The sequence below is a fragment of the Pristis pectinata genome, chromosome 7 (genome assembly GCF_009764475.1).
Source record: "Pristis pectinata isolate sPriPec2 chromosome 7, sPriPec2.1.pri, whole genome shotgun sequence".
NCBI classification, from domain to species: domain Eukaryota; kingdom Metazoa; phylum Chordata; class Chondrichthyes; order Rhinopristiformes; family Pristidae; genus Pristis; species Pristis pectinata.
Window position 1 is genome coordinate 12,454,807 of NC_067411.1, and position 26,971 is coordinate 12,481,777.

Below are 26,971 nucleotides of genomic sequence, written 5' to 3' on the forward strand. Positions count from 1 at the left end.
TACCTGCGCCTCACCGTACTTGTGCTTATGACAATAAACTCGACTTGACTTGACTTGAGTACCAATTACCCATTGCTCTCTCCCAAGAATTCTTTTTCCATAATGGTACTCTCTTTATGCATCTGCAGTATTTTTTATTGCTCTCTTCAAACAGGAAACAGTACACTTAAAACATAAAAAAAGGAAAGGACTATGAACATTATTTCAGTGGGTGTTTTACATTGCCATGTGAGTAATACCTTCCTCAAGTACTCTGTGTGATGTGAAAATGCAGAAAGAACTGGATGACTAATTTATTCATTTAGATTCCTTTTTAGATTTGCATAGTTTCATCTAATATCACTGTTCAAAGTATTAAAGATGAATTTCCTGGCCTAATAAATGACCTCTTTATCACACTGGGATCCCTTTCAGGCTTAAGTGATGCCTTGTTGAGGCCTGTGCCTATTGCTGCTGGTGGATGTCCTCATGTCTGAGAATTTTGTAGATGACCCAATAAAAAATATTGAAAATTAAAAAGGCTAAAGGAAAACCAGCTCGTGCTACTGTGTCAATCTTCTTAGCTCTGTCAATGAAGAGTTTTCTCATATCCTCTTGGCCTTTTGGTGCAGGTTGGGATGTGTTGATTGCCCCTTTTGGAGCGACTCCATCTTTTGATTGGAGGCAAGGTCCCACCCCGTACGCTGTGAAGCTAAAGCGGCTTTCTCTCACCTCATCGTCCTGTGAAGATAGCAAAGTATTAATGTTAACTACATGAGCCAGAGTGTTGCAAGAACAACAGCTTTTTATCCCTTTATACCATTCCCTTAATTTGATCTACTCTTTATTCCTGACCCAAAGTATGGAAATAACCAACTTTATATTTCCTTATGCTTGATTATAATTCAGTCCATCAATTGTACAATCTGCAGCTGATTTTGTTCTGTGTTAACGCTTGTAATGTCTAACTTAGACAAATTATTTTGCCTTTCTTTTCCTATAAAATGACCTTCTGTGTTATATTTAACTCTGACACATAACCTTCAGAGCAGAATTTTTACTTCTACTTTACTCATTTTCCTCAATGGCATTTTTCAGCTTTATCCTTCAATTTTTTTGAGGGTTAGTATTACTTTTACAATTTTAGCATTATTATTAATAAAATTGTTTTGTTATATTTATTTCATGGACTCAGTGATCAAATGGACATCAGAACATCTAATTGTGACAACTGGGTTGAATATAGATCCTTCCCAATATTTTTGAGCGTTTTTGAAATTATTGATGTCATCATTGTGGATCTGATGGAGGTCTACAAAAATATGATAGGGTAGATAATAGGACATGTTTCCCCACAGCAGAGGAATCTAAAACTAGACCACTTCAGTTTAGGGTAGGGGATAAGAGGGAATCCGAGGGAGAACCTTTTCACCCAGAGCTTGGATAGAATTTGGAACTCACTGCCTGAGGGGATGTTGGAAGCAGGTACTTTCACAACATTTAATACATATGTAGACAAGAACATGATTGCCAAAGCATCAAAGGCTATGGACTGCTAAATGGGATGAGTGGAGGTGGGTGCTTGATGACAAGCATGGACATGGTGGGCCGACGAGCCTGTTTCTTTGTTGTATTACTCAATGAATCTAATCAGTGCTAAACAATGAAAATGATTCTCATTGTGAGATATAGCATGGTGCAGATGCAACGTAAGCAGATATAAGAAACAGGAGCAGCAGTAAACTATGCAGCCTTCCAGCACTGCAGAACAAGTACACAACTGTTCCATCTCATCGACTTCAGATACACCATTATAAACCCTCTGAGTAAGTCTAGCTAGTATTGCCTGTTGAGCCACTTACCGAGAGATAGGGACTGACCTAAGGAATATATCACCTGGGATATTTACCAGTAACAAGAGCAACATGAACATTTCATCTTGTGGGAAATTCCAGAACAAGGAATGTACAGTGACTTTAAACCTTGAACGTGGGTGCTTTGATATGATCTCAGGAAGCATTGCTTCACAGCAAGAGAAATCTGGAACCCTCTGTCCTAAAAGCTACTGTGCTTTGGGGAGTCAATTAAAATTCAACAAAATAAGGTAATTATATTAAGAGAGGCAGACCAAAAGTGGATAGATGAAGTTAAGGTACAGGCTTGACTTGTCTGTGGGAGTCTTCTGTTCATCTTTGGTCTCCTTACATAAGAAAGGATGTACATGGCCAGAGGGAGTGCAACAAAGACTCACTCAATTGTTTCCAGGAGAGATTGAGGTGAATCGGAACTGTATTTTTTAGAGTTTAGAAGAGTGAGACAAAATCTCATTGAAACTTACAAGATTCTTAAAGGGCTTTATAGGTTAGATGTAAGGGGAGGATGTTTCCCCTGACTGAGGAGTCTAGGACCAGGGGGCATAGATTGAGAATAAGGGATAGGCTATTTCAGACTGAAGTGTGGAGAAATTTCTTCACTCAGAGGATGTTGAGCCTTTGAAATTCACTATCCCGAAGAGCTGTGAAGGCTTTGTCATTGAATTCATTCAAAACAGAGATTGATAGACTTCCAGGCATTGTCTGTGGGATGTGTTGGAAAATGGCCTACTCCTGCTCCTATCTCTTATGAGCTTATGATCAAAACCAAATTTATAATTTCTTGTAATAAGTGATTAAAAATGTAAAAGAGTAGTTAGCTATCAGGGTTATCTGGCATTAGGATATTTATGACTGATTATTCCTGAAGTATATAGCACCCTGGTAAGATCATACCTCGAATATTGGGTACAGGTCTGGCCTCCCTACCTATGGAAGGATATCCTTGTGATAGATGGAGTACAACAAAGGTTCACCAGATAGATTACTGGGGTGAGATGACCGTCCCATGAGATTGAACATACTTGGCCTGTATCTCCAGAGTTAAAAGAATGAGGTTTAGAAGAATCTCATTGAAGTATGCAAAATTCTTACTGGATGACAGCATTTGCTCTGGCTTGTCTAGAACCAAGGATCACAGTCTTAAAACAAGGAGTAACCATTCAGGACAAGGATAAGAAGAATCTCTTCACCCATATGATCGTGACGCTTTAGAATTCTCAGCCCAAGGTGGCTGTGCAGACTCAATAGCTGACTTAAGACAGGGGATGATAGATCTTTGGACATTATGGGAAGGAGGGATTTGGAGTTAGTGTAGAGAAGTGGTGTGAAGATAAAAAAATTAGACATGGTCTCATTGAATGGCAGATCAGGCAAGAGGGGCTGAATGGCCTACTCCTGCTTCTATTTCTGTATTATTACTACACAAGTATCTTTGATTCCCTCTTAATTTAGTTTCCCCTTTTTTTTCCTGATAGCACCAATTTATTCGGGTTTTCTGTTGCTAGACCCCTGGAGACCTATATTGATGGGATATCTGACAGTCACTTGATAAGTGTGGGATCTGGGGCACCACGGTGGTTCAGCAGGTAGTGCTGCTGCCTCACAGCTCTAGTGACCCAGGTTCGATCCTGACCTCGGGTGCTGTGTGGAGTTTGCACATTCTCCCTGTGAGCACACAGTGAAGTAACTGAGGGAATGGAATCAATGGGATTTCTCTGAAAGCCAGCACAAACTGATGGGCTGAATGGCTAGCTTCTGTATTGTAAGGAAGGAATATGAAAATATATGAAAGGAAGTGGACAGGAATGCAGAGCTGAGATTGCAATCAGATTAGCCATGGTCTTAATGTATGTCAGAACAGGCTAACAGGTTGAGAAGTGGGATGAGCAGCCAACTCCTGCTCCTAACTTGTACGTCCATTTGTTGTTCTCACATATACTTGCCACAGACTGGGGTCTGATACTGTACCATGTGCTGCATTTACCTACTGTAGCTCTGCACAAGTGCTCTGATTATTCTCATAATTCTAAGAAATTCATCAACCCCAAGTTCTAGTGTATTCCTTTTGAAATTTTATATGTTGTTCCACTAAAGGCAGGTTTTATCTTTAGAAGAGGATGGATGACTTCATAAAAGTCTTTTCAGATTATGAATCGGTTTTCACCTATAGGAGAGATCAGTAGTGGGAGCAATAAATATAAAATTGTCACTGATAAAATCCAAAAAGCAGAAAACTTTTCCCAGACAATGGCGAGATTTTGCCATATGTTGCCATGTGGAGTGGTTGGTCTATGGCTTGGGGAAAGAAAGATAAATACAGAGGTTGTAAGGATCGGAAGGATGGGCTGGTAGGGTTTGATGAAGAGTGATAAGGGGAAGCTTGTGTGTCGGATAAACACAGTATGGACCAACACACACAAAGTGCTGGAGACACTCAGTGGGTCAGGCAGAATCTATGGAGGAAAAATGGACAGTCGAGGTTTCAGGTCCAGAATGAAGGGTCTCTACTGAAACATCAACTGTTCATTTCCCTCCATAGATGCTGCTTGACCCGCTGAGTTCCTCCAGTGCTTTGTGTGTGTTGGTCCAGATCCCAGCATCTGCAGTCTCTCATGTCACCAGTATGGACCAATTGGATCAGTTCTTTATGTTGCAACTTATCTTCCATTTGCTCTTAGCCTACAGGTCTCCTTTCAAGTAATACACCTTTCTGAAGTGGAAACGCATTGGCTGAATTTTCATTGTTGCTGGGTCCAAATCCTGGATTCCCCACTCAAAGCACTGTGGAAGTACTATCACCAGTGGTTCAAGTAGGCAGCTCAGTATCACTTTCGCAAGGGCAATGAGGAACAAGAAATAAATGCTGGCCTTGTTCATCATAAAACAATCTGCTGTGTGATGTTATTCTGTAACATTAGCTGATATCTGTGGAATTACTAGGTGGAATTACTAGGTGGAACTAGATAATATCAACAGATTTTGCTGAAAAAGCCCAATCCTGTTAGAGGGAAGGGAAGGGTTAAGTGGTGAATAACCCCAACAATGTCGACTGTTCAGAAACATGGAGATACAAAACTGTCTTCCTCTTGCTTTAGGAGTGGTTACTGAATAAACAAGGAGTAAAGAAAGCAAAAGAAATAAACAGAGTTAGATGGTAGCAATAATGTGGAGGTTGAAATTCTGCTGTGCGATATAATAATTAACACTCTGACACCCCCCTATGAATTCCATGCTGTTTTAACACCTTGGTGTGAACAGGTTCATTGAAATAACAGAAGAAATTTTCATAGGTGGTTATTATTATAAGCACAATTGCAATTTCAACCGAAACATCCTTTAGAAATGATTCATTGTTCACATTTCTAGAGGCATTTTTACACAGTCAGTTGTAACAGCTAACTTAAACATTATAGAAATGATTGCTAACTTAAATGTAACAGGTATCTTAAATGGGATAGAAGCGTAGAGAAATTGATGACATATCAAGTGGAACGATCAAATTGTTTTTTAATAAAGTTGAGATATATTTTGACTTGACGATTTTTCACGTCAATACCTGCCAGAACTGGTACTAGGTCTACAATGTTACTGGACACTGACCCATATTAAACACAGAAGCACTTCAGCTTGAAAGGTTTTTAGAATGAAATCAGTACCATCACACAAATCCAACAGCCCATGCAAAATCAAGGGAGTTCCAGTCAGATAACACAAGAACATAATAGCATTAAATGAGCTAATGCTGACATTGAGACATTGAAAACAGGAACACATACAGAACAACCACCACAAGGGATCTACACATGGATCACATTGAGTAAAAAATCTCATATTTTGCTCCTCAGATTGGGTGCAATTCTAAGGTACCTCTCCTGTCATCAACAGTAGTTGGCCCCAAAGCAGGGTTCAAATTACAATGTCTGATGAATGAAGGTTTGTACATTTTTTGCACAGTTCTTTCCTTTTTTTTAAATGGTCCTGGATTTTATTAAAAACTTTCTTAATGTCTCTTTTGGTTGCACTGATCAAATAGAAACCTAGAGTGCCCTCTGGTGCTCCCAAATAAATCTTTCCAGGCACTGAGAGAAGAGAATTCATTGAGAATCAGAAATCATTTTGGGGAGATTTACTTGCCGCATTTTCCTAATAGAAATTTGTAAACTTGTGCACGTTACACAAAATTTTAGACTGTAAGTGACTCCTCTAACGTTGCTCTCCCAGGATAAATTATTCCAATGTCCAAATTACATGCTGAAGAAAAAAAATAGGGTTCAGATTTAAAATTGTACTGTTTCATGTCAGTATATTAATTCTCTTCTTGAATTGTGTACAAATAAAAGTGAGACAGGGCCATTTAGTTCGTCAAGTTCATCCTGCCCCTCAGCAATCCTAAACCTCTGCCAAATTTATTCCAAAATGTACCCACTCCCTCTAGTTCCTTGTCATCTGCTCAACCAATTAAATGCTTACATTAGGAATACAAAATCTCATTGTGGGCAGTATCTTGAGAACCAAGAATCTCTCAGATTCAGGAATCGATCTATTTTCTTTCCTAGTTGTCAATTGACCCCTGAAATAACCAAATTCTCTTGGGGGTGGAGGGAGGGGGAATAGGGGAGGGGTTGGTCCCTTCTCATTCTGGTAAACTTTCCTTGTTTCCTTTATATTTATTTATATAAGATTTCTATTCATGGATTTAAGATTGGAGCAGATACCTGGAGATTTTTGTACAGATTTCACTCAATAGATTTGGACAATCACTGAAAATAAAATAAGGGAAATGACATGTTAAAATTGACTGTTAATGCACCACATTCAATGTTGTCAGACAGCTCAGGGTGTAAAACAGTGGGATTGGAACCACTTTGACTGAAACCAATACTCATTAAAATGAAGTTATTCGGGTACAATCAGGATTTAACTACACTTACTTTCAGGTATAGGGACATTGCAGCACAGTGCTTATACCACTGGATGGCAAATTGGAGAAATTATACCGCAGTGGCTGGGAAATTTAAATTTGTTAAATGTGGGATTAAAAAGCTGATATCAGTATTGGCGACCATGAAATTTTTGTGTTGGTGTGGAAACCCACCAAGTTCATTCGTGTTCTTTAGGAATGAAAGTCTGTCATTCCTACCTTGCTGGTCTATATGTGACTCCATACCCACAACTAAACAGAAGGCTAAGTGCCCTTTGAAATGACCGAGTAAACTACAGAGTTAAAGGGCAATAAGGAATGAGCAATAAATGCTGGTCTCACCAGTAATGCCTGTGTATACATTAAGAGAACATAATGTAATCTGGTTCTTTGGATAAAACAAGGTTGGAAGCGGTTTGTGGGATCATTAACAATGATGCATATACGAGTTGGGTGTGCTTTGTGCTGTAAATTTCAATCTGGTCAGAGTGATTACCTTGAGATGATGTGAATTAAGATGTGGTTAACTGAATACAAGGCCATGAGAAAGGCTGAGCAACACACAAAAAGCTGGAGGAACTCAGCGGGTCAGGCAGCATCTATGGAGGGAAATGGATGGTCGATGTTTCCGGTCGAGACCCATCATCTCTACTGAATGCCAACTGTCCATTTCCCTGCATAGATGCTGAGTTTCTCCAGCTTTTTGTGTGTTGCTCCCAATTCCAGCATCTTCAGTCTCATGTGTCTCCATGAGAAAGGATGATATTGAGAAGTGGGGTTGACAGAGTTGAACAGTAAATCTGCTGCTTCTGGGCCATGGAAGATAAAGCATACGGGTGGAGTTGAACACTTGGACTTACCACAGCTAAATCTGATATAGGAGTGCTCAAAGATAACAAAAAATGCTTTAAATCCCAGCAGCATAATAAACTCACCTCAGCAGGCATCAAAATGAGCAAGAAAAATTAGATAAATGGACAAAAACAAGTCAACAGTTATGATAGGCCAGATCTAACCAATGTTAAGGCAGTGTACATATAAAGTTCACCCCTATCTTCTTTTCAATGTAATCAATCTCAAAGTTCACCTGGAATAATTTGCTTTTACTCTTTAAGTAGTTGCAGTGAATCTTTGGACTTGTCAGCCCCAGAGACCAGGGAATGAGTATATTCAACAGTAAAATTGTTAATTTTTTTGCAACCAGGGAAAGTCAGAGGATATAATTGGATATGTGGAGCTGAGGATGATCCTTCATAATCTTGATGAATGGAAGAGAAGGTTTGAGGGGCTGTGTGAACTTCTCTTGCTCCTATTTCTTTGTTGTTGTTGTAACAAAGCCTAGATATAGTCACGAGTGAGATACCTCAGAATGACCAGGGATCTGTGTGTTGGCCAAGGCTTTTGGGGATATGGAAGAGGGAGGCAAAATAAAGGTTCAACTGGAATATGTTCATCAGTAATTAAATAAAATTATAAAGAACATACAAGAGAGATAGAATTGATGGGAAGAATTAATGAAGGAAAATCTAAATCTGAAGAAGGTATTTTACATGCTTAGTTCCTATGTAAATCAGTTTTTGGTGATTCATTCCACTGTACAGGATAAAACTTGTAATGTAGGATTAATTAAGCTATGTCAGAAAATGTCATAACATTTAGTTAAAACAAATCGCTGGCTCAGAAAGAATACAATTTTCCTTGGATTTTACTGACTTAAACTAAGATTCTGGTGGATTATCGTGCTGGTATTTTGCCAGGGGATGCTGGTGAAAGGATACTTCAGTAGAATACGCCTTCCATTACAACCTTAGAATCAGTGGATCTTATAGCACAGAATTAGCTTGTTCAGCTCTTCATGTGTCTTCTGACTTCTACGTCCAGATACTTCCCTATAAATCAGCTGTGGCACAAGTGCATGTTCAATTGCCTTTTGTAAGTTCCTATCTAATGAAGGAAAAGAAGACCATGCCAATGGTTACATGTATTGCAGCAACTTGCCAAGGCTTCTTTAGCAGCATCTACTAAACCCACAACCTCCATCACCAGGAAGGGCCAGGGCACATACAAACATTGCCAACATCAACCTCGCTTTGAAGTAACACAAGATACTGACTTGGAAATATTTTGTAGTTCTTGAAATAGTTCTTGGAATTCCCCTATGTGAGATAAGCTTTGCCACACAGGATTCAAGAAATTGGTTCAGTTTGCAGTTCGCTTTTCATATAAAGATAAAAAAAGCCAAAAGGTTGCAATTTCCTCAGTCTTAGGCTTGGTTCAAGGTCTAAGACCACTGCAGAATAGAAAAGGTCAAGGTGACTAAGGAAACCAGTCAACAGAATGCATCTGTAAAGACTGTGTTTGGAACATAGAACAGTACAGCACAGGAACAGGCCCTTCAGCCCGTAATGACAGTGCTAAGCATGATGCCAAATTAAACTAATCCCTTCTGCCTGCACATGATCTATATCCCTCTATTCCCTGCATGTTCGTGTGCCTATTTTAAAGCCTCTTGAAGGCCACTATCGTGTATAACTACATATGCATTACACACCATGTCTGTAAAGAGAGAAAGCAGTGTGGTATACTTGGATGGAGTTATGTGAATAAGTCATGATCAGAGAACATAGTGATGTCATCATGTCAATATGTGTGTTGTAACTAAGCACCATGTGTACTACGGTGAGTTTCTTGCTGCTAAGAGTAGTATAAGCTTAAAGCTCCTGTGTCCTATAATTGTTATTGTTAAATAGAACTCACCATAGTCCACTGCAGGATACATTACACATGCTCCTGTAGTTGAAGATCGTTCTGGTAATATTAGATTTAGGTTAATTTATAGATATTGAGTTTCCCATTTTATAACAGTCATCAGCTGAACGTGTAGTTCCAAATATCCCTGGAAGCTCAGTGCCAACACCTAATCTGGCACGGACCCATAAAGATTTAGAAGGTCCTCAGCCCAGTCAATCATTAGTCCTCAATTGGGCCTCCAATTTAGAGAAGGACAAAAACATCTGGAACTTTTACCTATGCTGCAATGTGCTTTCCAATGAAAGTGATATCAAACTTCTTTGAAAGGAGTTCACATCTCTAGCAGAAAGCCAACTTCTCCAAATTCTCTGCCAGGTAAGACACTAGCTCTTTTACGACATTTATTCTCAATCCTCCATTGGCATTGGGTAAAGGTACTGCAGTTCCCTTCTGCTTAACATTGTGGATTACCTTTACTGCACTCATCATTACCTTTTCCATGGGCAAGCAATGATTTCTGGCCTTGGCAGCATTGACCCTGTCCTGAGAATGTTTTAAATCTACAATTAGGTTGTGATGACCCCCCAACTCAACCCCACCCTCACCACCCCACCACAATCCCCACTCTACTACGGAGGAATAACTTGCTAGCATTCATTTCCTGGGCTCAACCATGAAGGATCCCCTCTTAGATAAGTTAGTGAGACATTTGGAACCAGAATCAGGAGCAGAAGGTGGAAAACTAAGGCATTAAACAACGTCTGAAGCACCTAGTCATCTCTTTTCCTCTCTTCCCCATCATTTGCTGAGTTTCTGATTAAAATGTGCTTACTGGATACAAGGCCACATGTTCCCCAGTGATCCGACAGGGAGTGAATGTGTTGGCTTGTGAAGGAGCACACATGTGTGTCCTTAATGTTAAGTGGCAAATGTCTGCACATGCATCCATCACCTCACATCTTTCGGATGATTACGGGGGATTGCGTGTCCCTGTTTGACCCCTCCCACTTACACATAACCCTGAGTAAGGAACAAGTCTGCCCTCCCAGATGACAGGTGCGCTCAATGCTGGAGTGGACATTATTGCCCTGATTCTGTTGATGATGTTCCCATTGACTGAATTCTCAATTCAATAACTAATGACTAAAAGATCTGTAATGCATTATATTTAGCCCATTACAGTGTCAAAGTATGTCATCCAATCATAAATCTTCAATATACAGAAGGAGGCCATTTGGCCCATCATTCTCAGAGCAATCTCATTTATTTTCCTGTAACCTATTCTCTCGCATATGTCCACCAACTCCAGCCTGAAGCTGCGATCGCTCACCCACACTGGGCACAATTTACAGTACACCTTTGGGTCTGAGAGGAAACTGGAGCACCTGGGGGAAACCTGTATGGTCACAGGGAGAACATGCAAACTCCATGCAGACAGCACCCAAGGGTTAGGGTCAAACATGGGTCACACGAGCAATGCCACTGTAGCCTCCTTATTTGTAATTTTATCTCTTCACAGTGAGATCATAAAATTAAAGCTGTTATACATCAAGCTGATTATGGTTAATGCTGTTTTACTTATGTAAATGTCTTCCAGGAACTTTCAGTGTATCAATGAATCAATGCTCTGTAAATCTTAGTCCTAAAAATGATGGAATGGGGCAATCACTTATCAATATAAAATCAGCATCCATCTGCTATTTGAATGGAGGTGAGAAGTAACTCATTTTAAACTAATTAATATCTTGTCAATCATCTTGAAGAGGGTCATTTCAGGTGCACACAATAAGGTCCCCATGTATTAGTGCCCCATTTCAAAACCCTTGAATCCAATCAGAAGTCAATAATGACAAACTTCCAGTCCAAACAAATCCGCTGGACTATCGAATCATTTCACAGATTCTACAGGTCTGGGAACAGTTATTCAACTGTGGTAGATGCAAACCATCACGTGTACCCCTTAATGCAAGTGGGTCCACTTTGAGTACATAGAGAGCAACTAGGACATGAAAATGCCATCATATGGTGTTAACAGTTGTTCCTTTTTTTTCCTAAGTGCTTTAGCAAGGCTCATGTAGGAAAGTTGAACACTGCAATGGAATGACAGCAGGAAGCAGCCAGATAGGTCAATCCTATCATGTGATGTCATGGGTGCTCTTGGTCAGTTACACTGAAAGTTATTTAATCTTGTTTTCATTGAGAAATAGTACAATCTGAACAATGAATGTTAACCTCTTAAATGGGTCAGTGTAGTGGAAATAAATCATCAGGTATAATGCAAAATAGAGTGAAAGCAAGTCAGTGTGAAAGCTATCTTCCTGAAGGCTCACATGAAGATGATGAGAAGGAGCTGTACATTACTCTTCTGCTCCTTTCTGCATGGTCAACATTCCCAGAAACCTAAAGTGTGCCTCCCTGTTTCCCCAACCCTCAGCTGTTCTAAACATGAGTGCATGGGGGATGGTCGGGGAAGGGCTGAGGAGATCTGGTTATTTACAAAGCCATGGTAGGGACCTGAGAGAATGGCAAGTGGGGCAGATGTGAAACATCTGGTGAGCATTGAGAGTGACAGTTCTGCAACAATATAGAGGACAGCACTCACTGAGAGAAAATGACAAAAACCCACAGAAGTGCGGTAAAGAATCCTTTTGCCAATCCTCAGTGTTCAAATTCCTTTGACGTGGTAAAATCAGGAAGATGGAATCTTGTGTATTTTGATGCCTATGTGCTGGTGACATGTACAGAGAATGCAATTAGCAATTTAATCCCATCAAGAGAAGAAGCCTGGGTTGAAATATTGTTTTCTCTAGTGAACTTTTATGGTGCGTGGTTTATATAATTTTTCTTCCACGTCTGCTCCAAATTGGTCATCTTTCTGTTGATACAAAACAAATGAACTGGGGAACAGTGTGATGTAATGTGGATGGATTTTGACTGGGTAGCGATGGAGAAGATGTTTCCCCTTGTGGGAGAACCTAGAACCAGGAGTTATTTGTTTAAAAAATTAAAACTGGGTGAGGTGTTTTTTTCTTTCAGAGGATTGTGAGTTTTTGGAACTTTCTTCCTCAAAGGATGGGGGATTCAGATTCTTTAAATATGTTTAAGGCAGAGGGAGATAGATCCTTCATAAGGTTAAGTTAAGTAGGGGGGAATACAGCTTTGAGGATACAGTCAGACCAGTAATAGTCTTTTTGAATGGTGGAGCACACTTGAATTTCATCTCTGCAGCATAAGAGTATACCGTAAACAAAACATATTCCAGATAGTCACGCTGTCAAAAGTGTAAGAAGTGGCTTGCCCAGGGCTAACTTAAATAGAAGAAAATTATTGCATTGTCAAATATCTAATCAGTCATTTGCTCTGAGAGAACAAAACTACCATCTGTTCACAACATATGCAGTAGTTAGTTAACACAACTTTCATTTGAAAAGGTAAAGATCCCCTAGATAAATTGATTTGGAAAGTTTTATTAAACATTTGCTGTTCTAGACCACCGAATGGAAGCAATTGCTGCTGCAATAACACTCATTGTTGGCACAGTTTCTGTATACATTTAATAACTCTTGCAGGATACAAAAACCAGGCTTGTGAAAAAACAACCACCTGTACCCACTTACAAAGCCTTTATAACGTTCCTTCAGTTATGTGACACATTTTAACTAGTTTCCTAATCACTTGTTTTCAATAAGTAAAATCCAACTGATTAAGCCTCTTAAGGATTTTAAAATTATCACAAATGCCAGTTTATAGGACATATAGACTTGACGATCAACTGTAATGTTAGTCTGCACAGCAATATATTATCAATTTTTTGAACATTATCCATCCAAATCTGGTGACAGTTATCTTTTTATATCTGTTGAATATACATTTCTCATTATATATTATTACTGAAATCTACCTACCACTATCTACCATCATCCTTGTGCTGTTTTCAAAAGTGCAAGTGTGATATTCCTTTCGGTACACTTCTCATTCTTCGGATAATTACTTTTATCTTAAGCAATAGAAGTCAATAAATATAAATTTATTCATGAAGCATGTGGATAACAGTCTCCTAAATAATTAGGGCTTGAATTTCATGTATGGGATTATCACAAATGCAATTTATATTTCCTTTATTTTTACTTTCCCCTCCCAGATTTATATGACTTCATCAGGAAAATAGCAAGCTTCAGAAACAATTCATTTCCACACATCTTCCCTGGTTTTGTGGAGGTTTTATAGAGGATGTGGGTAAGGTTAACATTCATTACCTATCCCCAGATGCCCTTGGTAGATGGGAGTGAACCTCTGCTGTAACAATACAACTTGCTTGGCCATTTCAGGCAGCAGTTAAGAGTCAACTACATAGCAATGGGTTTGGGGTCATATGTACACTGGACTAGTAGGGACAGCAGATTTCCTACTCTGATGGATAAATGAGTAGTTTTGTGATCATTATCATTTAAAAATACACATTATTTAGTTAACTAAATTCCACAACTGCATTGATGAGGTTTAAACTTATGTCTGTAACAGTCTAGTCTGGTACTCCTCCGCTCCAATGGAGCTTACGATTGGAGCCATGGTCTCACCAACATTTTCTGTTTTTATTGCTTCACAGGACCTACAAAGCCCTCCAATGACATCAGCAATTTGATTAGCACCTAGGAGATATCTGTACTGTGCCTACTCAACAACCTTCCTATAAATTACTGTGAATGTAGGAAATCTGAAGTCAAAGCCAATAAAGGTGCTGGACGTCAACTCTGATCTTCTCACTCCACAGGTGCACCCTGACCTGCTGGGAGTTCCCACACTGTCTGCTTTTATTTCAGAGTTCCAACTTCCACAGTATTTTACTAACAGCTGGAGGAACTCAGTGGGTCAAACAGTACCCGTCGAGGCAAAGGGATGGTCAGCATTTCAAGTTGAGACCCGACATCAAGATTTATGTCAGGAATATCCTGACGTAAATCCTGAAATTTATGTCCTGAAACATCAACCATCCCGTTTCCTCCACAGATGCTGCTCGACCTGCTGAATTCATCCAGCAGTTTGTTTTTTGCTCCAGATTCCAGTATCTGTAGTCTTTCCATAATATTTTACTTGGGTTTCAACATGGACAATAACTTATTGCTTGGTCTTCTCTTTGGAACAGCAAGTTTTGCTTTCCTTTTTTTCAAGATCCCATTAACTTTAACTCATCAAAAGGAGCATTTTTCTATTTCAGACATTTGAAGGAATGTAAAATTGAAGCTCTTTCTACTAAAGTCAATGTATAAGATCCCATTGCTTCATCTTGAAGAAGATTAAGAGTTATTCCAAGAGGTCTAACACGTTGCTATTCATGGGGCTTTCTGTATGCAAACTGACATCTGGGTTTCCAACCTTACTTGCAGTGTTAAGAATTCAAAAGTACTTTACTTGCTGACAAATACTTTGGGATGGCGCAAGGTCTTGAATAGCACTATTGAAGTATAAGTCTTCATTGCATCGTTTGCTGAATAAATCCCCAAATACTCCCTGAATACTCCCTGAAAGTAGGGTGAGCAATTTTCATTTCTTTGTCTTAAAAACTAAAAATTACACATGTTCTTTATGGATACATTGAACGTGGAGATATTAAACTTTGCCTCTTACTGATATTGGTCACCCTCTATCCATTTCCATCAATTTTGGTTCATAATTTTTCTTGTGGTTCATTATTCTGCAAGGTGACACATTCATATCTGCTTCAGTAGGAATTGGTAGATGCATTTTTTATTCATATAAGCGTAAAACTTGCTTTTTTGGGGGGATTGGGAGTTGGGGCAGTGATTACTAAAAACCTAGCTAGATTGGTATTTCAACAAGATAGGTACCTTGAAATGGGACCACATTTTACCACAAATGAACGGTAAACAGACTACAAAGGGTGACAGTTCCTATTGGTACAGACAAGAGGTTCAACGAAAGGAAACTTCTTTAGTTATGACTTTTTAAATCACATGACAAATGGGACAGCTGCTCGTCATTTTACCCTGAAATTTGAACTGTAGATTTGTGCCAGAGTCCCGTAAATTGGTTCGCTGTTTCTCAAGCCATTGCTACGTCGCACCGTTTCTATGTTTTCATTTCCATCAAGCACCCCCTCAACATTCTTTCGTCAAAAGGGATGAGCAAATAAGAGAAACAAGAAGTTATTTATTAAGGTAATGAACATGTCTAGCCACTGGGGCTTCACTGACCTCTACAATCTTAAAAAGACATTCCTGCTAAATCTGCACATGAGTGAACATTACTTGTGACAAAAGTCATTCAGTTATGGGCGTTAAATATGAGACTTTTCACCAATGTTTGTAATATGCTGTCCCCTGAGTTGCTTCTGTACATGTCACATTGTAACATGCATTTGAAATGGATTCCCAGGAGAGACCACAATTAAAAATGCAACAGGCAAGGCAAGAGGTCCAAACTTATGGGGCTGGGGTATCACAAGTTGTAATGTGTTGGAGAGTCGCTGCTGGAGAGTTTACTGCAGCAGTACTGGGCAATTGAGGTCATGGTACATGACAGAACTGAGGGGCTTATCCAGATTCGAGTTAAAAAGACTGTTGCTAACCTTCCGTTTCCTTCTCTGAAGCCGTAGTAGCTCTTTGTGTTGTCTTGACACAAAATTAACAGCTGCGTACTCCAGAAGGGCAGAAAACACAAACAGCAGGCAAACTGCCATCCAGATATCAATCGCCTTAACATAGGACACCTGCAGTGAGCAGAAGGAAATGTTAGCATCTTGCATGCATGCTGAGAATTAAACTCCATGGAGTTGTACAAGAGAACTGAAAATGTTGCAAAAACCATTAAATATCTCAAATTTGTTCTTAAATTATGAAAATGTTTTTGATATGACTGATTTATGTGGTGTTATATTTACATAATTTTGCAGCATGTACATTAGCTATTATGTATAACTGTTATTTTAAGGTCGATGCTGTCATTATTAGCTCAGGAAGCTGTGTCAAAAGACTAATAATTGCAATGTTGTATGTATTATATTTCAGTTCATCTGGGCAGATGACTACCACAATAAAGACATGTTCCCTTGATGCTCTTTGCTACGTAATAGTCCACAGTTAATTTACAAGAAGAAACTGACACACTACAGCAGGTTCCTCCAGCTTGAATATCTTTCAAGATCTCTGCACTTCTGCAATTCTGGCTCCTTGTGTGTCCCCAGTTTTAATCCATCCACCATTGGTGGCTGTGCCTTCTGTTCTGAAGGTCCTGGTCATTACATCATTGCTCTTTATGGGGCTTTCTCTGTGTAAACTGATATCCCTGCTTCCAATATTACTGCAGTGTTTGGGCCAACTCATCCATGGCAACTGAAATGCTCTATTTGAACTAGTTGCACTTACTTGCATTTGACCCTATCCCTCTAAGCCTTTTCTATTCAAATGCCTTTCAAACATTGTAATTTTACCTGCCTCTATAGCTTCCTCTGGCAGCTCGTTCCATATACAGATGGCCCTCTCAGTGAAAAAGTTGCCCCTCAAGTCCCTTTTAAATCTTTCCCCTCTCAAGGTTTACTCAGTTGCTGCCTGGATTAGAGGACATGTGCTATCAGGAAAGGCTGGACAAACTTGGGCTCTTTTCCCTGGAGCAGCGGAGGCTGAGGGGTGATCTGTTGGAAGTGTGTAAAATGAGGGGCACAGATAGGGTAGACGAGCAATATCTTTTTCCCATTATTGAGCGATCCAGTACTAGAGGGCATGCATTTGAGGTGAGCGCGGGTAGGTTCAGAATGGACGTCAGGGGCACGTTTTTTACTCAGAGAGTGGTGGATGTCTAGAACGCGTTGCCTGATAGGGTCGTGGAGGCAAATTCATTGGGGGCTTTTAAAAGGGGCTTGGATGGGCGTGTGAATGAGAGGATAATGGAGGGATATGGGATTTCTGCAGGTAGAAGGGATCAGCTATGTCGGCACAACATTGTGGGCCGAAGGGCCTGTTCTGTTCTATGTTTTATGTTCAATTTAAATCTACGTTCTCTAGTTTTAGACTGCTCTACCATGGGACAAAGACTGTGTCCATTCACCTTATCTATTCCCCTCATGATTTTACACACTTCTATAAGGTTATCCCTCAACCTCCTAGGCTCCAGAGAAAAAAGTCCCAGCCTATCCAGCATCTTCTTATAACTCAAGTCCCCCCAGCCCTGGTAACATCCTTGTGAATCTTTTATGCACCCTTTCCAGCTTAATGGCATCATCCTAGCTGGGCAACCAGAACTGCACACAATCCTCCAAGTGTGGTCTCACCAGTGGCTTGTACATGACATCCCAACTTGTGTAGTCAAAGTCCTGACTGATGAAGGCAAATGTGCCAAATGCTTTCTTCACCACCCTGTCTACCTGTACCTAAGGTAGTGAAGTGTGGGGTGTGGAGGAGTGCCCCATGCCACCTGTTACTTCATATTGTTGATCTGATTGTTACCTCAATTCTGCACTCCTGTTTGTGCCGGTAACCTTTTACCCTTCAGCATATCAAATATTTATCTCCCCCTTCCTTCCATTGCCCTTGGAGGAAGAGTGTTCCAAAGACTCATGACGTTTTGAAAGAAAAATTTTGCAACTCTTGACTTAAATGAGTGGCCTCTTTTTCCAAACCATGTCCCTAGTTCTAGATTCTCCCACAAGCAAAAACATCATCTCCACAACCACCTGTCAAGACCCATTGAAATCTTCTGTGCTTCAATTAAGTTTACACTCACTCTTTTCAACTTCAGTGGATAAAAGCCTATCCTATCCAAGCTTTCCTCATAATTTACCCGCTCATACTTCAGTCTAGTCTACCAAGCCTTCTCTCAACCTCTTTCCACACATCCTGGAGGCCAATACTGTATGAGGCACTCCAGTCGTGATCTCACCAATGTCCTGTATAACTGAGGTAAAATGTGCCTACTTTTGTATTAACTTCCCTTAGCAATAAATAATAAAATTGTTTTAGCTTTCCTAATTACTTGCTCTAGTTGCTTCTGCAAATCATGCACCAGGTCATCCAGATCTCTATGTATCTCAGATCCATGCAATGTCTAAGTACTTAGATGGTAGGCTTCTTTTTTGTTTGTCCTGATAACTGGATATTTTTACATTTTTCTACATTATACTCAATATGTCACATCTTTGCCCACTCACTTAACCAATCAATATCCCTCCAAAGCCTCCCTTTCCAACTTACTTTCCTTTGCCATTGACAAAGATAGGAGCATACCTTTGGTTCATTCATCTAAATCATTCATATGAGTTGTAAAAAGGCCTCAGTACTGATCCCTGTGGCACACCATTATTTTGCCAGCCAGACTAAGATCCAATTATACCAACACTGTTTTCCATTAGCCAAACCAATATTTTGTCCTTGCCAATCTGTTACCACCTGTACCATTAGCTTTTATTTTCTGCAATAACCTTTGATGTAGCACCTTATCAAATGGCTTGTGGAAATCCAACTACAGCACATCCAATAGTTCCGTTTTATTAACAGCACGCATTACTTTTTGAAATAACTCCGATAAGCTGGTCAAATATGGTTTCCCTTTCACAAGGTGCATGTTGACTTTGCCCAATTACCTTCAAGTTTCCTATGTTTCCTGCTATAATATCTTTAATAATAACTCCTAGCATTTTCCCTATGATGGGTGTTAAGCTATTTGGCCTCTTTCTATCTTCATTTTTGAATGAAGGAGTTACATTTGCTATTTTCCAATTTAGTGGAATCTTTTCTGCATCTAGGGAACTTTGGAAATTTAGAATCAATACATCAACTGTTGTACTAGCCACTTCTTTTAGACTATAGAATGAATCCATCCAAACTTGGAGACTTGCCAGCCCACAGCTCCAACAGTTTGCTCAGCACCAATTCCCCAGTGATTGTAATTTTCCTGGGTTTCTCCCTCCTTTCCGATTCCTGATTCTTGAAAAAAAGCTCAGAACCAATCTCTACAGTTTTCCATCAAAGCTTTCTTTTAATTGCCATTGGACAAATGATTTGCCTGCTGTTTTGACAGAGTTCAAGGTCATTTTTAAACATTAATTTACATTCTTTATTAAGCTGATAAACATTATGTTGGAAAATAAATTCTTTCCCTAACCAGTTTTTGTACAGTTGCATTTTATACACTTATTCCAACTGGTCAGGTTCCAATGGAAGCAAAGCTAGAAGAGAAAGGTTATGCCATTTCCGATCTCCTTGCATTTTTCAAACAAAATGGATTAGAAATTATGTTGTACAATATTGGGTATACACCTGGAATACCTCCAGAGGAACATAAGGGCACTGGAGCAAAACAAATCATTGGACCCTTCATGTCTGTTTGCCACTCAGTGGGATTATGTTTCATTTATGATTTAATTGCAAAAATAGCCCTTGCCTCATATCCCTCAGTATAAATCTATCAACTGTAGATTTGAAATTAACAATTGATCTTCCACCAAATGCTATGGAAGACAATTCCAAAATTCTTCCACATTTTCCATGGAGAAATTGCCTTGAAAGGCCAGTTCCTAATTTTTAAACTGCATCCAGTCCTTGTCATGAATGCTTCGAATGTCTTTCTAAACAGACCTAAATTTTAGGGAGTACAGCCCTATTTTTCCTTATCTATGTATCATTCTGTACAGCAATCCCTCTGGAGACAATATATCCTTCCTAACAAATGGTGCTTGGACTGATAACATTACTCCTGACATGATTTAAACAGCTCTGTATGACTCTTGCCTTCTTGCATTCTTGTAAGGCCACTGAGGCCACTGTTCCATCATCTATTTGATTACTTTCGATACTGTCTGAAGCAGTTAAGTGATGTATGCCTAAACCTATGTCTTTTTGGACCTCCACTAAGGACCCTTCCTTCACTATTTTAACAGTGGTATTAATATCAAATAAATTAATACTCCATGTAAAATAATAGACAAGGGGCTTCTAGGAATATGGAATGACACAATTGATTACTTGACCTGGAGGCACAACACATCTAAAGAATCCAGATATCCATGGAAATGTTTAATGCTGAATTCAAAAATAGAATATGTGTGCAGACATAATTAAAAAGATCATGGGAAAAATCGACGAGATGGGACTAATAATATCTCCTTTAAAATTCTAGTCCAGCATAATGGGTCTTGTAGGCCCATTTTGTGTTGTAAGATATTATAATTTTATAATAATAGGATCAGGCTTAAATGCCTATATTTTGAACCCCAAAGGTTATTGTTAGAGAAGGGAGTCATGCTGAAGCAGTAAGAATCTTGAGAGTGCATTGGGAACAAGCTATTAAAACAAATTTATACGCTATGTAATTACTTGAATTGATAGAATTGGATGACGTTGATATTCTCTTCAAATGTAATGATAGGAACTTTGTGCTAATTGGTGAAATGGATTGTTGGAGACTGGCTCACTTTTGGAAAGAATGAGCTAATTCAGCAATGCACTATTCCCTACATGGAGCTTAAACAGCAGCCAGTGCTGGGGTCCAATTACTTGCAGCTAGTGAAGCTCACTCTAAGGATGAAAGCCTTGTAAAATCACATTTAGATTTGTTCAGGTGAATACTTATGGAAATGTGAAAATAGTAACAAGGAAATCAAATAATCATAGTGTTCGGAAATCAAATAATCATAGTGTTCAGAAATCAAAGAATCATAAAATGTAATAGCACAGAGGTGGTTCTTTCCTGACCATTAAGTACCTATCTGTACTAATCTCATTTACCAGGACTTGCTTCGTAGCCTTCTATGTCTCGGCGATTCAAGCACTCCTCTGGATACTTCCTAAATACTGTGAGTGTCTTTGCCTCCTCTACCCACAGACAGTGCGTTCCAGATTCCAACCACCCCCTGGATGAAACAGATTCTTCCTCAGATCCCCTCTAAACTTCCTGCCTTTTAACCTAATCTAAGCCGTCTACTTTTAGATGCCTCCGCTACAGTTAAACGTTTCTTGCTATCTATCTATGCCCCTCATCATTTTGTATACCTCATTCTGGTTTCCCTCAGCCTCTCCCTTCCAAGTACATCAAATCCAGCCTTAATCTTCATTGCTCCTCTTACCTTTATGAATATTTTTGCTCAGTGGGTAACAAAAGTGAATAAATTGTTAATTGCTTACTATTTACACGTATTCATTTTGGAGTTGACATTAGTTAACTCCATGAAAATAATTCAGCCTCTTACCTTTGGGAGTGAAGCTCGAGATCCAGAGCTTTGTGTGGTCATTGTGAGCACTGTCGTAATGCCCAGGGCTACTCTTGCAGGGGCTGCATCCATATTTATCCAAAATGACACCCAGGAGAGAATTACGATCAGAAGACTGGGAATGTACATCTGAATTAGATAATAACCCATTTGTCTCTCAAGATGGAATCGCACTTCAATACACGTGAATTTTCCTGCAAGAGTTAAAAGAAGGACACAAGGAAGAGGGATGTGTATTAGACCCTCTGCATGTGGACTTTCAAATGTTTGAGCTATCATTGCACATTATAGTGCAAAGGCTAATTTCCTTTGAACCATTATCTGTGTATGCATACTAAGGTATAACTAGATGCTTCAGTGTTAATAGAAGGGGAGCTCAAAATTCACTACATATAAACACAATCATAGTCCACTGATGAAGCACTTTTTATTTTAACCAAACAACATATGAAAGGTTGCTCTCATACTTAATTGATGTACAAAGATTAGTCAATTGATAGAAACATAGAAGCAGGAGTCAGCATGAAGCGTGAAGAGGGATTGGGTCAATGAGGTGTATACTCAATGTAAAGAGTGGGAATCTCATAGAACTGGACAGACTTGATGGAGGAAGGATGTTCCCGATGGCAGGGGAGTCCAGGATCAGCAGTCATAGTGTAAAGGTCAGGGGTCAGCCATGTTGGACAGAGATGAGGAGAAATGTCTTCACCCAGAGACAGGCAAATCTGTGGAATTCTCTACCATGGAAAGCAGTTGAAGCCAAATTATTAACTATACTCAAGAAGGAATTAGATATGGTTATTTGGGTTAGAGGGATCAAAGGAAATGGGGAGAAAGTCGGAAGATGGTATTGAATTTGGACAATTAACTATGGTCACCTTGAAAGGAGTAGGTTCAAAGGGCCAAATTGCTGACTCGGCTTCTATTTTCTAGGTTTCTATGTTCCAATACTATTGACCCTTTCTTAGAAGAACCTATGAACCAATCAATCCAACAATTTGAAGCCATAATGGTGTTAGAAACAAGCATCATCTTCCACTAGTATGACAATAACATGTGAGAGAGAAACATTTAATTATATGCTACCAGTAATATTTTGTTATTCATTTTTCTAGATATGGTTGCCACAAGCAAGTTCAGCAATTATCACTCATCTTTAACTGCCCTTGTGTAGGTGGTGGTGAGCTGACATTTTGGAGTATTGTAATTCATCTGGTGAATCCACAATGCTTTTGGGTCAGGAGTTCCAGGATTTAATCCAACAACTATATATTTCCAAGTCAGGATAGTATGTGACTTGGAGAAGAACCTGCATTAATGATCCATTTCCTAACTGCTCTTCAAATATCAATAGTATTAGTAAAACCTTTGTTATCACAATGGGAACTGAACTCATGTGTGTCAGGACTACTTGCCCAGGTTTCTGAATTAGTAGTCTAGAGGTGTACCTAGACAATCCAGTAATGCAAGCTATTGCCAATAAACCCAAAGTACAGCATGAGCCAGATTCACAGGTAAAGAGGAAGGAGAGAAAATCAGAGGATCAGAAAATGCATCTCATTATTTGTCGCCACATTATTTGTCCAAAGGAAGCCATAAAGTTAACAAACGTAGGCTGGCTGAGAAATAGATATCTCATTGTCAGTGTTTTTTCAGTTGGTGACAATGTATATTTTAATGAGCTATTTAAACAACCCACAATGAAAATTGTGATGCCACAGAGACTTACTATACTGGTGGCTAAAATGAAATGTGAAATGCTGGATTTATTGGTAACAGCCTTATACATTATTCAGAAATTCCCAGATAACAAGGTTATTGCTGGATGTTGCTACTTGTAATGGTACACACTTGAAATTATTCTGTGTAAATTTGTGCTCACCAAGGATTTAACGGAATGCATATTTTGTGACTTAAAATTTGCGTACCCATAAACTTGATTTAAACCGAGCCTGGCTGCAGTAAAAGGTTTCCCTAGATAATTTAACATGCAGAGCAAGGTCTTTTAAACTACAAATAGCAGTTTTCTCAAGTTTATAAACATAGCCCCAAACTCCACTGCACAGTTCCAAACATTCTGAGGAACTGCACTTAACTCCTGAACTCCATTTTGGAATAGAGAGACAACAGTAGGCCATTCAGCTCTTCAAGTTATTCAATTCTATCAACAGCCTTGCCGAACGAAAATCTATCAACTATGGTTTTGACGTACGTAGTTGGCTCTCAGCATTAAAATATTTTTTGGGGGGTGGGGGGGGTAGAAATGAGAATACCGGATTTGTACGATCTTTCACTTGAAGACAAGCTTCCTGAAAGGAATCCCAACAGCTTCTTTCTAACTTGATCCTTTAGAAGTGGGTGATTGTAGATGGAGCATTTTCTGCCTAGAAGTCGGTGGGTGTTCCACGGGGATCTGTTCTGGGACCCCTGCTCTTTGTGACTTTTATAAAGGACTTGAATGAGGATGTGGAAGGGTGGGTTCGTAAGTTTGCAGATGGCACAAAGATTGGTGGTGATGTGTATAGTGTAGAAGGTTGGTGTAGGTTACAACAGGATATTGATAGGATTCAGAGCTGGGCTGAGAAGTGGCAGATGGAGTTCAACCCGGAAAAGTGTGAAGTGATACACTTTGGAAGATTGAATTTGAAGGCAGAATACAAGGTTAATGGTAGGATTCTTAGCAGTGTGGGGGAACAGAGGGATCTTGGGGTCCACATCCATAGATACCTCAAGGTTGCCTTGCAGGTTGATAGGGTTGTTACGAAGGCGTATGGTATATTGGCCTTCATTAGTTGGGGTATTGAGTTCAAGAGCCATGAGGTAATTTTGCAGCCCTATAAAACTCTGGTTAGACCACACTTGGAATATTGTGTTCAGTTCTGGTCACCTCATTATAGGATATGGAAGCTTTAGAAAGCATGCAGAGGAGATTTACCAGGATGCTGCCTGGATTGGAGAGCATGTCTTATGAGGATAAGTTGAGCGAGCTAGGGCTTTTCTGTTTGGAGAGAAGGAGGATGAGAGGTGACTTGATAGAGGTGCACAAGATGATAAGAGGCATAGATCGAGTGGACAGTCAGAAACTTTTTCCCAGAGCAAAAATGGCTAACACGAGGGGGCCTAATTTTAAGGTGATTGGAGGAAGGTATAGGGGGGACGTCAGAGGTAAGTTGTTTTTTTTACACAGAGAGTGGTGGGTGCGTGGAGTGCACTGCCGGCAGAGGTTGTGGGGGCAGATACATTATGGACATTTAAGAGACTCTCAGATAGGCATATGAATGATAGAAAAATGGAGGGCTATGTGGGAGGGAAGGGTTAGATAGACCTTAGAACAGGATAAAATGTCGGCACAACATTGTGGGCTGAAGGCCCTGTACTGTGCTGTAATGTCCTATGTTCTACGGAACAGCTATTTCCCTTCAACCATTTGGTTCTTGAAACAACCGGCACAATCCTAATCACTACAGTTTAGCAACACTATGACCACTTTGATCACTTAGCTCTAAAATAGACTTTTTTCCAGTTGAATTCTGTTCTTTCTTGTAATAGTTGTGTATAATTTATGTTTAGTTTATGTTGTTCTTGTGAATGCTGCTTATATGATGCTATGTGCCTGTGATGCTGCTGCAAGTAAGTTTTTCATTGATAAGATATTTTCATCAATCACATGTACATCAAAACACACAGTGAAATGCATCTTTTGTGTAGAATGTTCTGGGGGCAGCCTGCAAGTGTCACCACGCTTCTGGCGCCAACGTAGCATGCCCACAACTTCCTAACTCGTACGTTTTTGGAATGTGGGAGGAAACCCATGCAGTCATGGGGAGAATGTATAAACTCCTTAGGGACAGTGGCTGGAATTGAACCCGGGTTGCTGGCACTGTAATAACATTACACTAACCGCTACACTACTGTATATTGTGCACACATGTATTTGTACAAATGACAATAAACTTGACTTTGATTTCCTTACATCCATACACCTTAATGCTTTCCAACAGCCTTTCTGCTAATATGGATATGAATTATTCGATGAGGGAGGGATGCTGGCCTAGAAACTAAAGGCACATTAGAAACAGGATCAGGGCTAGCATCTGTTCTGCCAAATAATAAGATCTTGATTAATCCGATATTGATCTTAACATCAGTTTCCTGTTCTCTCCACATACCTTGACTCAATCTCTGACTTGAAGATATTCGATGACCCAGCCTTCACAACTCTCCCCATTTTAGTTTGCTTCGTGAGGATAAGGCCTTACCTGTATTGTAGTGCTTTGTGCAGTATCGTAAATCTTTCTCTTCTTTGAGGAGAAACTGTGGTAAGGTGAGTCCTTCGGCAACCTGCACTGGCCCGTTCTCTTGCCATTCAAAGATAAGATCATTCATTGTGTAGCCAACTAAAGGAGGAAAGAGGGAAAATTTAGTGAAAGCAAGTCCAGCATCGCTGCATATCAAGTCTATGCCAGCTCCTCCTAAAGCAATTCTGTCAGTCTCTTTACCCCACACTTATGCTCTAGTCCTGAAAATTATTGCCCCAATCATTTTACTTTTTCCTAAGACACCAAAGGAGGCCATTTTGGTCTATAAAGTCCACTGCTCATTACAATCCCATTTCCCACTGATTTTCCCTGCAACCTATCCCCCTCAAATTCCCATCAGCTCTCCCCAGATTCTACCACACACTAGGGCCAATTTACTGTGGCCAAATAACCTACCAACATGCACATCTTTGGGATCCGGATGGAAACCAGAGCATTTGGGGGTAAATCACATGGTTACAGACTCCACATGGAGAGCACCAGAGGTCAGGTTTGAACATGGGTCACTGGAGTGGTGAGGTAGTCCAACTCCTGAGATAGAGATGCAGAGATCCAAAAGGTCAGAGATAGATCACGTGAGCATGAGAGCAGGGTGGATGAATTTTTCGTGTTCTACATGGGTGCAGGACGTGACACCAATGGAGTTGTCAATATATTGGAGAAAGAGTTGAGGGGGTGGTCCTAAATAAATCTGGAACAAGAACTGTATCCACCAGAAAAATGGGTGTGGCTGGGACCCATTTGAATTTCCACAGCTACACCTTTATTCTGGAGAAAGTGAGTGCAATCAAAGGAAATGTTTAGCAATAAGGACAAGTTCTGCCAATTAAATGTGTGTGTTGGTGAAAGAGGACTGATTGGGCCTCCTCACAAGGAAGGAACAGTGAGCCCTGAGTCGGATGGAGGTGTA

The 26,971-nt window shown here is 39.8% G+C and overlaps 1 protein-coding gene across 1 annotated transcript in view; it reads right to left on the reverse strand.

The window, feature by feature from the left end:
• Positions 1-444: 444 nt before the first annotated feature.
• glra3 (glycine receptor, alpha 3) overlaps positions 445-26,971 on the reverse strand; it is a 179,238-nt gene continuing 152,711 nt past the window's right edge. The window contains exons 6-11 of the mRNA XM_052019901.1: positions 26,002-26,139; positions 21,722-21,936; positions 16,112-16,252; positions 15,530-15,649; positions 15,292-15,294; positions 445-720 (exon numbers count right to left, since the gene is read on the reverse strand). Of these exons, the coding sequence (XP_051875861.1) occupies positions 445-720; positions 15,292-15,294; positions 15,530-15,649; positions 16,112-16,252; positions 21,722-21,936; positions 26,002-26,139 (893 nt within the window). The remainder of the gene's footprint in view (positions 721-15,291; positions 15,295-15,529; positions 15,650-16,111; positions 16,253-21,721; positions 21,937-26,001; positions 26,140-26,971) is intronic.